The following is a 13923-nucleotide window of genomic DNA, read 5'->3' as shown; positions in this document are numbered from 1 at the left end:
ATGTTTAGCCAGAGAAAGATTTGGGTATAGTAGTGCTGTGCTCACACCTTGGGCATAATTTATATGAGCTGCTTTCTTGATGGCGAGCCATGTTATGCTCATGCCTGGCCCATGAATTTCCATATGCCGTAGGTGTGACCATTTAAAAAAAATTATTCTGGAGTTCCTGTCATGGCGCAGTGGAAATGAATCCGACTAGGAACCATAAGGTTGTGGGTTTGATCCCTGGCCTCTCTCAGTGGGTTAAGGATCTGGCGTTGGTGTGAGCTGTTGTGTAGGTCACAGATACAGCTTGGATCTGGAGTCACTGTGGCACTGGCATAGGCCAGCAGCTGTAGCTCCGATTAGACCCCTAGCCTGGGAACCTCCATGTGCCTCTAGTGCGGCCCTAAAAAGATAAAAAAAAAATTATTCTGACAAGGGGCCCATGACACAGTAATGGTTCCACCCTATGTTTTCATAGACTGCTCAGCATGCCTTTTAAGTTAGAAAATGTATAAATAATTACAGGCCAAAACAGGTAACAATGTGTCTAGGCCATATTCTGCCATGCACTGTTATTACTGTTAAGAATAAGCTACCCAATCTAACCATAGAATCTGGGGATTTGGCTTGGGGTTTTTTTGGTTTGTTTGGTCTTTTATGGCTGCACCCAGGGGATATAAATTCTCAGGCTAGAGGTTGAATTGGAGCTGTAGCCACATCATTTCTGAGCCCCACTTGCGACTACACCACAACCAGATCCTTATCCCACTGAGTGTGGCCAGGGATTGAACCCGAATCCTCATGGATGCTAGTTGGAGTCTTAACCTATTGAGTCGCAACAGGAAGTGCAGAATAAATATATATATATATATATTTTTTTTTTTTGTCTTTTTAGGCCTGCACCTGTGGCATATGGAGGTTCCCAGGCTAGGGGTTGAATTGGAGCTGCAGCCGCCAGCCTATAGCCGCCAGCCTATGCTACAGCCACAGAAACGTCAGATCCGAGCTGCATCTATGACCTGCACCACAGATCACAGCAGCACTAGATCTTTAACCCACTGTGTGAGGCCAGGGATTGAACCCTTAATCTCATTGTTCATTTGTGCTGCACCGCAAGGACAGGAGCTCCCCCAGAATAATGTTTTTTAATGCAAATCGTAGACTATTTGTGTTTCAAAAGGAACCAATTGTCTTAAAATACACTCTTACCCACAGACCCTTGGCAGGCCCTTGAGAAGTAAATGGATGAACATTTTATGAATTAATGGCAACACTCCTCATCTGCTGAGAGTAAGAGGCTCCTTGGCAAATATGGTTTTGGCAGATTGGTGCAGGCCTTTCACATGGAGTAGACAGGTGGACTGCTTGTGTTGTGCAGTCAGCCTGAGGAGGGTCTTTTGTAAGCTTGGGTAGACAAGGGTAAAGAATTCTCGGAATCTGGGGCTTTATGTGACCATTACCCTCTCCTTACACATACATCCACTAGCCTATATGAAGGAGGTCTGTTTATTGCATGTTGGTATAGTTCATATCATGGAGGAAGTTGCTTTCCCTAGGATGATAAAGTGTACTGGGTTACCACTTGGCATGCTTGTGTATATGAGGGACCAGAAAACAAAACAAAACACTTTTGGGACTATAAAAAGTTGCTAATGTTTATTTTTCCAAGTACATTGAAAGAAAGTACTGCAGCTACCATTTATGTTTGAACACTATACCTCCACATACAAGGAAAACATATCCTAGAATAAAGACCAGCTCTTTACTTTTAAAAAGGTGTTGTTTGTTTGTGGGTTTTTTTTTTTTTTTTGGTCTTTTTGCTATTTCTTTGGACCGCTCCTGCGGCATATGGAGGTTCCCAGGCTAGGGCTCGAATCGGAGCTGCAGCCACTGGCCTACGCCAGAGCCACAGCAACGCGGGACCCGAGCTGCGTCTGCAACCTACACCACAGCTCACGGCAATGCCGGATCGTTAACCCACTGAGCAAGGGCAGGGACCAAACCTGCAACCTCATGGTTCCTAGTTGGATTCGTTAACCACTGCACCAACCACTGCACCACGACGGGAACTCCTGTTTGTTTGTTTTTAATGTAAGTCATCAGTTCTGTAATTTTGGCAGCTTTTGGATTTTGTTCCATTTATGTCGTGGATCCCAAAAGTCTTTCCTAAAATCTGTGGTTTGAGAGTCCTTGGATACCCAACACTCAGAAAGCAGAAAGTGTTGGACTTAATGGCCTGAGAGGAACTTTCTTTGGCTACTGGCTTCCCATCTGTTCCTGGTCAGCTCTCACAGGTGTCTCCCTGTGGTCAGAGGGGGCTGGGCTTGAGTAGGTGGTTCAGGGAACAGCCTCACTCAGCCAGTGCAGTGCCTTGTCCTGCCTTTGCACGCACTGGTCAGGTCCTATTCTGTGGCCAGGGCTTCCAGCCCGATGTCTGGTTCTCTGCTTTGGAAGTCTGTACTTCTTACGAATCTTTCTTTCTGTCCTATTCTTAAGTCGCATTTGTACCTGTAGAACTTAGAAATGAAATGTTACTATATGGAGGCACTTAATACACTGAAGAGTACTACAGGAAAGGCCATGCCAAAAAAATTCAACCCTTCTTTGCCAAAGGTGGGATTGTTTGCATGCTGTCTTTTCCTCCCAGACTTGCTTACACTTGAGTTTTCCTATCCTCAAAGTAATAGGGTTGAATAGAGAATGGTTTCTTTCTCTCAATTTTTTTTTTTTGGTCTTTTGTTCTTTTAGAGCTGCACCCAAGGCATACGGAGGTTACCTGGCTAGGGGTTTCATTGGAGCTGTAGCCAGAGCCACAGCAACGCCGGATCTGAGCTGCATCTGTGACCTATACCACAGCTTGTGGCAACACCAAATCTTGAACCCATAACCTCGTGGTTCCTAGTCATATTCATTTCCAGTGCCCCACGAGGGAACTCCTCATAAATTTTTAAAAATATATGTAAAACTTACTATCTTAAGATGATTAAGTGAATAATTTAGTGTCATTAGGTACACTAAATATCTAATGGTCTAGTGATGTACACTATACCAGTAGCCACTCTCCATTTTCAGAACTTTTTTTTTTAATCTGTTGTTGTTGTTGTTGCTGTTGTTGCTATTTCTTGGGCCGCTCCCGCGGCATATGGAGGTTCCCAGGCTAGGGGTCCAATCGGAGCTGTAGCCACCGGCCTACGCCAGAGCCACAGCAACGCGGGATCCGAGCCACGTCTGCGACCTACACCACAGCTCACGGCAACGCCGGATCGTTAACCCACTGAGCAAGGGCAGGGACCGAACCGGCGACCTCATGGTTCCTAGTCAGATTCGTTAACCACTGCGCCATGACGGGAACTCCAGAACTTTTTTTTTAAATGCCAAACTTTGTAGCCTTTAAACAGCAACTCCCAGTCTCTGGTAACCTCTATTGTTTTTTTCTGTGTCTGGCTTAAATATTTAGTGTTATCTAATGCCACATTTCACTTAGCATAATGTTTTCAGAGTTCATCTGGGAGTTCCTGTCGTGGCTTAGCAGGTTAAGAACTCAGCTAGTATACATGAGGGTTCAGGTTCAATTCCTGGCCTTGCTCAGTGGGTGGGTTAAGTAAGGATCTAGCATTGCTGTAGTTGTGGCCTACCTGTGGCTGCAGCTCCAGTTCCACCCCTCATCTGTGCCACATGTGGCCCTTAAAAACAAAAAAAGTTCATCTGTGTTGCAGCATGTATCACACTTTATTCCTTTTTTTGGTGGCAGAGTAATAGTCCATTGTATGGATCTACCACATTTTGTTTATTCCATTCACCTGTTGATAGATACTTGGGTTGTTTTCACTTTTGCTCTTGTGAATAATGCTGCTAATGTTATACAGGTTTGCTTTTGGTTCAGGGTCCTATGGTAATTACATGTTTTAACTTTTTGTGTAATTGCCAAACTTTTATTCAGCAACTGTACCATTTTGCATTCTTACTTAAAAAGAAAAAAAATTTTCCCCCACAACAAAAGACACTTAGTCTTTTAGCTAAAATTGGTTGTTCCTATGCATATCATCCCATTTCTATTCTATGAAATCTTAAAAATCTTCCCTTCCCTTTTCCTCTTTCTGACTTGGAATTAAAGCACCTTGGGCTGAGTTGACCTCTCTTCTGCCTCTGATACAGCCCCAAAGGAGTGTGCCAAGACCTATGAAAACATTGTCTTGGGAATGGTTTTTGATGGGTAGGTTTTGAGGAGTGCACTACTATAACTTTTTCTAGGGGTCACTTTAGTTTGAGTGTCTCAAATCAAAATCAATATTAGTCTTCTGTTATATGTAACTGTGTGTGGGATTGTAAACCTGGAACATCAAATATTGTTTTTTTTTTATATTGTGCTAACATATGGACCTTTTTTTCTCTCTTTTGAATTCAGTGAAGGAGAACGACCTGCTCAGAATGAGAAAAGGAAGGAGAAAAACATAAAGAGAGGAGGCAATCGCTTTGAGCCATATGCCAATCCAACTAAAAGATACAGAGCCTTCATTACAAACATACCTTTTGATGTGAAATGGCAGTCACTTAAAGACCTGGTTAAAGAAAAAGGTAATGGTACTGGTGGTTGAGTAGGGTCAGAAGGTTGGTGTGTCATCTTCTCTGTGGTTAATTCCTTGGTTATTTTTTATTTTTGTCAGTGGAAGCTATTTGGGGTAGGGCATGTGTTCTCTCCAGGCTTGAGAGTTAAGCACCCCCCCATCCACTCTTTTTTTTTTTTTTTTTTTTTTTTTTTTGTGGTCATATACTTGTGTGTCAAACAGTGGTTTGTATGGTCTTTCGGCCTATGAATGATTTTACTGGCTTAATATAGCTTCAGTTAAGCTTGAGGGAAGCTTCTTCGTGTAAGGGAATTTTTTGAATTCTTTATCTTAGGTGGGAGAAGTTTTTCTTTTCCCTTTTTCTTTTCTTTTCTTTTTTTTTTAAATTCTAGTGGGAAGGTAGTTTGTTTAAATTTTGTGAATGTCTTCCTGGGATCAAAATTTAGTAGCTGGAACTTGGTGCTACTCAGATTCAAAATTAGAGAAACTAGCTTGTGTTTAAACTGTGAGGCTTCTCCACCCCCACATCGGGGTTGGGGGTGGGGGCAAACAGAGTAGACTGGCAATTGGCTAGTTCAAAATAAGGCATCTGCTGTGTAATTTGGTGCCTTTAGGCACACATTGGTCACAGTCCTGGTGTCCACACTGGCCTAGGGCAGAGGAAACAACTGCTGCCACCAGAAGGTCCTAGGAGGTTGGTTGCCCCCATGGTCCTCTGCTTCACCCCCTTGTGAACACCACATGTATCCTCTTTCTTTCCACTCTCTTCTGCTTCTTTTGTCTTCCTTCCTTTCCTGATTCTGGGCCCTGCTGGTGGCACACAGAGCCAAAGAGATTGCTCAGCCCTGGTTGAGAGAAAACTATTGGTAGCCATTTGTCTAATGCCTGAGGTCTCCCTTATCCGTACCTCCAAGGGCAACCTAGAATCAAATTATCCTTAAATGGAGTCTTTTTGAAGGACTGAAAGGTATTGGTTTTCTGGAACATTCATAATGAAAAGAGATTTGAGCTTGATTTGTTAAATGATTAACATTTCAGTGACTGACAGATGCCACGTGGATAGGCCATTTTGGTATGTGTACTGGTCCTCCCAGCATTGGGTTTTGAAATTATGATTGGCCCACTGCCATCATTGTCCCATGACTTAATTCAGCCATGACATGCCAGAAGCACTGGGCACTGTGAACCTCTCTGTACAGTCATGTAGGCTGCTCCCATGTAGTATTTCTCCAGATAACATGGATGGAAAAACTTTGGTGTGAGTTTTGTTTTCCTGCCTTGATCAGCCAAATCATTCCTGCCAGTGCTCCTAGGGCAAGAGTGAAGTTTCTTTTGTCTGAAGGGCGTGTCATGTGGCATCCCAGATGCAGTGTTCTTGGTTTTTGGGACTGCTGCTTTAATAAAGCTTAGAATTTCTGTACAGTACAGTGGTTGGATCTCATTCGAATTAGTTTTTGGAATAACTCCCAAATTTGTGTTCTCGTGATTTGGTTGAACCGCTGAATTGATACTTCCATTGATAATAAGGTATAGTAGTTCCAAGAACCAGGAATGTGGCTTTGAAAATGCAATTGTTAGAATTTTGTAAGAGATTGCAGGCCAAATTATTTTTTCATTTTTAGGAGTGTGTGAACCAGTTTTGGGACATGATGGATAAAGTAGGTGACATTTTTACTGCTTTACCATTCAGTAATTCAGTTTTGGAAGCCTTAAAGCTGGTAGCAGCAGCAGCCATGACGTTTCTGGATGTAGAAGCAGTTCACCTCAATTTCCTATTTTGCACTGTATTTAAAGTGGAGCCAGCCTGGTGGTTTATTCGGATACTTCCAAACTGGTTCTCATATTCCCTTGGCATACTGCTATGAATGCCCTGGCTCAGCCCTTTCAGTGTATTTTTGGTGGTGTAATTTAGAATTACAGGTGTGCAGTAAATCAGTTATTTTTAACAAACCTTAAAATGTTCTTGTTTAGAGCTCCCCTGTACAGGTTAAATTAATTACTTTTTTGTTTAATTAAATAATTAGCAGTATTGGATTGTGGACAAAGAGATGCATAAGAGAAAGGTAATTTTTTATGGTAAATTTTATATTCAGTTTGTGAAGTCTAAAGAAATTTACTGTTTTCATACGAATGCTTTCTTTAAAATGTTCTTATTTTCATTATGAGGTTTAAAAAATATCTTAATTCATATCTTGGTGTACCAAAATATGTTTAAATGGTTATTTCAAATCTGTTGCCAATAAGTTTTAAGGTTTTTGAAGATTTGTTTTTGTATAGGGGGAAGAAGTTGTGGATAGAGTCACTTGGAGTCTGAAAGTATTAGTCTCAAGATAATCTCTTAAGTGGGCAAACCACAGAGATTGTGCTATCATAATCAACCACTATCAGTCTGCGTTTTAAGAATCTGTTCCTGTTGAAGTCATAGTCCTGTTGTTTCAGGAAATTGGTGGATTAAGAGCTAGAGTTAGTTGTCCTTGGCTTAAAGATCTGAAAAATGCTCTGTTGTTGCAGCTCTGCCTATAATTGCCACCTCTCAGAACTCAAGTAGTAGCTTTGAGATGGTGAGACAGGAGCTGCTTTTTTTTTTTTTTTTTTTTTTTTTTGGTCTCATGTACCCCTCCTTGGAGACTAGTGTGTATTTCCCATCTTTGTTAGCATTTCACAGCATTCTAGGAGATCCTATTAATAATGCATGTATTATGTAAACAGGCCACTTAAGCCTTTTCTCCTGAGTGTGATCACAAAGGTTGTTTTGTGGCATCAAGAAATCAGCATTGCTGATTTTACAGAGAAAAGAAAGGTGTTGAGAGCTTTGTTTTGTTCTGAGCCAGGCCACTCTGCCTCCCCCCATCATTCTGGGATTTTGATTAAACAGCCTGTTGAATTGAACTTGACCTTTCCTTGAGCTTCCTGCTCTAAGTGCCCTGATGGAACAAAGGAAAGGTGTCTATTGTCCTTCCTTTTGACCATGCTTATTTTTAATGGAGATATTTCATGGAACAAACTGCTGCCGTGAATACTGAAGAGCTGATGGATTGGAACAAAAATTGAGAGCCAGTGTAATAGGAAATTTGAATTGGAGGTTGCCATACCAGGTTTGAAAGTGACTTAACAGTCTCACAGCTACATCGCTAGACAGATATTGGGATACACATCTTAAAGTGTTTGACCATAAGGTCTGAGCAAAAAATTAAAACTTCCGTGAGCAAAAGATGATTGATTTTAGGTATTCTAAACTTAAATAGTGTTGTGCTACAGTACTGAGAAGTACTGCGTGTATGAAGAAAGCTCCCCATTGGGCTGTTTGTTCTCCTGGCCTAACCAGGGAGCCAGCAGCATGGAGGCAAGGCAGCTGTTACTGAGGCAGGACTGAACTGCAAGAGCAGTGAGTAAACATGGAGCACAGTTTGAGAAAAAAGGAAGGTCAGTGATATAGTTTACTCTCAATCAATCTCAAGTTTAGCAGCAGTCAATTTAACTTGTGTAAGCAAAGATTTCTTAAGCTCTTAATCCTTCTGTTTTTATTGAATGCATCACAGTTAAGTAAATTTCAAATTTCAGCTGACAGAAAATTGAGGCCCAGAGGACAAGTATAGTCCAATAGAGAGTCTCTATTGGCTTTTGGAGCCAATCTACATTGTGGGTGTATGGAGCAGAACTTTATTTTCAATTTAAGTGAAAATCTCTAACCAGTCTGTTTGGCTCCTTCATATTTTCCCTTGTTGGGAATTCAGCCTGCATTTTGGAAAGGCCTGTTAATGCTAAAGTAATTCGTATCTGTGGGTACTTGGGTTGAACCCTAACAGTGCACCCTGCGTTGCTTGTTGGTTTTTGGTCCAGTTAGAGAAGCAGTGTTCTTCTGCTGTTGTCATGGCATTAGGAACAAGGTTTTTAATCATTTCCTAACTTGTCCATAAATCGAGTAGTCACTGTATAGAATAATTGTTTTGTCATGTTTCAAGTTGTCTATATATTAAAGAAACAAGCTTTCCAAGTTAAAATACACATTTTTTCCATGCACTTCTGCATTAGAGTGGCTACCTGAGAGTTGACTAAGTGAAAATGTTTGATAATATGCCCTGCTTTTGAACTCCTCCCCCCATCCTCCTTTTAAAGATTATAGGCCTTTTTACACATGAATTCTCTTCAGTGAAGTTTTAGTAGATCCCATATGCTTTTTTTTTTTTTTTTTTTGGTTGTTGTTGTTCATTTCAGACTTGTAGTAAATGAGAAAGCAGAAACAAATACTCTGTGATGTGAATATGCGCAGAAGTGTAAAATCTAAGTAGTTCCAAGGGACTCCTGAATTCTTTTTGGGTTGCTCATCTTATCCTCATGAAGTATTTCATTTTTGAAGTAATATTACTTTTAATTTTTAAAAAATTTTTTTTGGTCTTTTGTCTTTTTAGGGCCACACCTGAGGCATATGGAGGTTCCCAGACTAGGGGTCTAATTAGAGCTCTAGCTGCCAGCTTATACCAGAGCCACAGCAACATCAGATCCAAGCCTTGTCTGCGATCTACCTCACAGCTCACAACAACACTGGATCCTTAACCCAGTGAGCGAGGCCAGGGATCGAACCTGCAACCTCATGGTTCCTAGTCGGATTTGTTTCCACAGCTCCACGATGGGAACTCCTATTTTTTAATTTTTTAATTATAGTTTTCAGTGTTCTGTCAGTTTCTGCTGTAAAGCAAAGTGACCCAGTTATAAATATATACATATACATTGTTTTTCTCATATTATCTTCATTTTCCATCGCAAGTGATTGGATATAGTTCCCTACGCTATACGTATTTTTAATAATCCACCTAACTGTTGGTTAATGATGATTTCTTGGAGCATTTTAAAATGAAGGTAGGTAATAACATTTGTCATTAGATTTTTCAAATCTTTTTTTTCATTTAGGTACTTTGATCTTGGAAGTGGCAGTAGGATTTAGCAGTCTTAGTAGCCTACTCTAGGGATTCCATGGATTCTGTGTTCAGGGAGGGAGAGGAAGGAGCAGCAGTATTTTTCATTAAAACCTGAGAATTCCACGTCTGTGAGACTTACTGCTGTCAATTTGTTAACTTTGCCTCTCACTCCTAATTGATCTGTTCTGGTTGATTTGCTCTTCTAAGTTTCATTTCATTGAATGTGACCAGACTATGCATAAATTGGCAAATTTTGCCTTCAGAGGTTTATTGATAGTTATATTGACTATGCTTAACAAAGAGGTCTTTGCTCTAATAAGGAGAAGTAAAAGAGAAGTGATTTTTAAAGTTTTTTTTGTGTTTTAGGGTTCCACCCTTGGCATATGGAGGTTCCGGGCTAGGGGTCTAATCAGAGCTACAGCTGCTGGCCTATACCTAAGCCACAGCAACGCTGGATCTAAGCCACGTCTGCGACTTACACCACAGCTCACGGCAATGCTAGATCCTTAGCCCACTAAACAAGGCCAGGGATCGAACCTGCAACCTCGTGGTTCCTAGTCGGATTTTTTTCCACTGCACCACGACGGGAACTCCTTTTAAAATTTTTCATTATTACTTTACTAAGGGGAAGTATGAATTGGCAGCTGTGGCAGATTCTGTAACAGTGATTTGCTTACATCTCTGAATTAATGCTGTGTCTCGGTAAAGATCAGACATTTATGATTTTATAAGGAGCATGGTTATTATTGATGATAATCAGGAATAGTACTACTCATGGTAGAACCATCAATGCCCACCTAACTTTTGGCTAAACAGATAGAATTGGAGGGTTTTTTTAGTGTTAATTTTTTTTGTTTTTATTAAGCAACTATACCATTTTGGGGAAAAGAGAGAACATTTTAAGTGAAGTACTGATGCAGAGAATTGAAGTTGGATGTGCGCTATCACTGGAATGTTAAGTGGAAAAAGTCCTAATTTCTAAAACCTGGCTTTTTGTTAAAAGGGCTATGACCATGGAAAAAGTTTGGCTTGGAGTTGCTTGGTTTCTAGGTTGCAGTGACAGCTTTTTGATAATCAGTGTTTTTATGGGCACAAACTAGAAACCTTTCAAATGAAACAGTATTTGAATTCTGACAACATAGTTACAGCTGTCTGAGTTAGATATTGTGATTCTTTTATTTATTTTTAAGGTTATTAGGCAGTAGTCACAGCTCATAGGAAGTAAATTTGGGGTCTCTTCACTGTCTTGACACTACTTGGCATTTTCATTAGCGTGGAGACAAGAGCTGTTGGTCCTCAAATGGCTGCTGCTGTTGAAATAAATGGCTTTTAACATGGCCTCAGAAACGACAATTTTTTTGACTTGCTTGACTTTGTGAGGATAACATAAAGCCAATTTATATGACTGTCCCTTGGCTGTGATCATTTTTCAGTTGTACATACTCCAGAAGTTAAACTATACCAGTCCCTCCTATTTCCTTTCTTCATTTCTTTGCACTGATTCTCTTTCTGTTTTGTGCAAAGTGCTGGTTTGGTCTGGTAATATTTTAGGAAAGGACAAGGGAGGTGAGGCTATAGATTTTGAACACTTGGCCTTCTTGCTGTCAGTGCTATCCAAATACATTACCATATTTATTGGTAATTAAAAAAATTTTATTTTACATTTCAGTCTCTTGGCATACTAATTATCCTCATAATTTTAACATCCTTTGAACAAAGGAATTAGACTAAACAGGACTTGGGGCCATAAAGGGTTATTTTTACCCTTGTACTGCTAAACCAAATTGAAAACTGAATTGGAGAAGGCTTTACCATCATAAAAATAATCCTTAAAAAGATGTTAATTTAGAACAAAAGCCTTTCTTGACTTTGGAGAGTCTGCTTAGATATTGTTTTCTCCAAGTTAACACTTTTAAACATCTCCGGGGATGGGGTAGTGATGGTATTTTTTTGGTGTGTGCGTGCCATCTTCAAGTTCAGCAGCCATTTTGGTGGTTGTCTTGGTGGGTTCTGGTCTTGGTCGTCATGAATTGGCAATCCAAACCTTGAGGAAAATCTGCAGAATCTTTTTAAATGCTTTGTCGTCCCCCCCTTATATAGATTAGAATCCTGAGTGAATCTGTGTAGATGCAACTGAGCTCTTAAATTTGCATTTATCTGTGTCCTTTAACGGAGAGGTTAAGAGAGCAGCAAGATAAAGCCTGTCTTAATTCACTGAAGAGTGCTGCTCTGGTTTAGTAATAGAATATTCAAACATCCTACTTCTGACAATTGTGGAGCCTAGTGCTGTGTGCAGGAGCAGCCACAGAATTTGTGGGTCTCAGTGCAAAATGACAACATGGGGCCCTTTATTTAAAAATGATTTAAAGTATTAAGACAACAGAGCATTAAACCAAGTGCATGGCCCTCAGTGCAGAGCCCCATGTGAATCGACAGGTTACTCACCCATGTTGCTGGCCAGCCTTCTGGTCACGGTGTGTGTGCGTGCCTTTGAATGTATGCATATACACATCTTTGTAGTTAGCATTTAAGCTCAGTTCAGTGGCATTGCAATTTGTGTGCTCTGTACCTGCTTTCAATACTAAGTTTATGTGTAAAACTTTTTCTACCTTCCCCAAAAAAGTGAATCATGCAGACTTTTTTCCTATAGATTTGGATTGCCTCTAGTCATGAATGAGTATTTTAGACAGGGAAACTGATATGGAAATCTGTGGACATAGCTTGTTCGCGGTGGGAGGAAAATCAAGGACATATTGTTAACAAGTTTCACCTACTTTTACTGCACACCTGTAATGCCTAGTTTGGTGGTTTAGGGAATATGGAGTGTTTCTGGGCTTTCTTATAAGGCAGAGGCTCCATTCAAGGTTGCTGATGATTGTTCTAAATTCCCATTGTTTTCTTGGCTTTTCTCCCTTGGTTTATGTGTCGTCTGGAAACTGATTTGTAGTTGGTGAGGTAACATACGTGGAGCTCTTAATGGACGCTGAAGGAAAGTCAAGGGTAAGTGTCTGAGAGAATTTCTTCTGTGGATTTACTACATGAAAAATGTAACTGTATGGTGGCGTGGAATCGAATGAAATCAGGAAGGCAGTGAGTGCTCATGTTATAGTAGCTACGTTTGATTTTGCCAAACATTCGAGTGGGGTGGGAGGGGATGTGCAAATGGGAGTCCCGCTTTTCCAAATGGCTGGCCAAAGAGCTTTTTGGTATTCTGTTTGGATGCCCAATTTGGATAGCTGGGGACCAATAGCAGCATTGTCTCTTTGTTAACAGAGGAATTGGCTGTGTGTGAATTATGCATGGAATTTTAGCGGTGGTATATTAATGTAAAACGTGTGTTCTTGTCTAGAAAATGTTACTTTGGTTGTTTGCTGAATTTGAAAGTTGTGTGAACCAAAGATTCTGAAAAGTTGCCCTTGTGCCAGTAAATTGTAAAATAAATACTAAAACATGAACTTTAAAATTGGCCTAGTTTAAAGAGAAAATTAACTATTTTCTGTTGTGCAATAGAATGGCTTAGAATAATCAAAAGGATGAGCTTAGTTTATGGAAGGGATGGATTTAGGAGGAGTATGATAAGGAATTGATTGAGTACAGAGGGAAGCAGATCTAAAGTTTGTGTGATTTCTTGGAGAATCTGAATTTAGGTCTGCTCATTATAACTAGCAACTATAGTGCAATGCTGGTAATGTGAAGGAAGAGGAGATAATAAGGAGCTGAGCTTTTAATAAGGAAGGCTAGGCAAGTCACTTCTGTCAGCTTCCCCTTAGAAGGGTTAATTTAAAAACTGTAACATAAATCATATTTTTAATTTGTAACTGTCATTAAAATTTACTACTTTTTTCTTCTCTTTTTTCCCCCTTTCCTTGCTCTTCTGACTGGTCTGTGGCTTCCTCCAAAGGGATGTGCGTAAGTATTGTCTAGTTACTTACTGGCAATTGAGCCTTCTAAGTTGTAGGACTGGTTTCACTCATTTCCTTTTGACTCTTCATAGCGTTGTTGAATTCAAGATGGAGGAGAGCATGAAAAAAGCTGCTGAAGTTCTAAACAAGCATAGTCTGAGTGGAAGACCACTGAAAGTCAAAGAAGTAAGCTCATGAAACACTGGATGCCATTTGTAATTGTTGAGTTGTCCCTGTTTGGAGTTAGGAAAAGACAGAAATAGTTCTTGATGACATTTTATGGAGCAGAACAACCTATTGTCCTTAAGGAGAAGGGTCAGTCACAGGCTTTAGCACTCACTCCTGTAAGAACTTCGGGTGGTGACTGACTGGGCACATCCTGAGCCATTGCAGACTCTTAACATCTGATTTGTCTGAGACTAGCTTCCCTTGGTTTTCTCAGAGGCACTTGAATTGAGCCCATGGTTTTTTTTTTTTTTTAAGGTATTCTGGATCTACTGTTTTTACTCAGTCTGAGCCCATCTTTTTTCTTTTTAAAAATGATGTAAATCCTTT

At 40.3% G+C, this 13923-nt stretch overlaps 1 protein-coding gene across 18 annotated transcripts in view; it reads left to right on the top strand.

Moving 5' to 3' along the window:
- HNRNPM (heterogeneous nuclear ribonucleoprotein M) overlaps positions 1-13923 on the top strand; it is a 45065-nt gene that overhangs the window by 7530 nt on the left and 23612 nt on the right. For 9 of the 18 annotated variants that reach the window (XM_085009242.1, XM_085009237.1, XM_085009239.1 and 6 more), the window contains exons 1-2: positions 12419-13375; positions 13461-13554. In XM_085009242.1, the coding sequence (XP_084865368.1) occupies positions 13477-13554 (78 nt within the window). In that variant the 5' untranslated portion in view covers positions 12419-13375; positions 13461-13476. 18 annotated transcript variants of the gene reach the window in all.

Source organism: Sus scrofa, chromosome 2 (genome assembly GCF_054392235.1).
Source record: "Sus scrofa isolate SSC_HxYL_T2T_F1_AM1 chromosome 2, Sscrofa_HxYL_maternal_Yorkshire_Landrace_v2.0, whole genome shotgun sequence".
Classification (NCBI taxonomy): Eukaryota; Metazoa; Chordata; class Mammalia; order Artiodactyla; family Suidae; genus Sus; species Sus scrofa.
The sequence above is the reverse complement of the archived record's forward strand: the minus strand, read 5'-3'. Positions and strand labels throughout refer to the sequence as shown.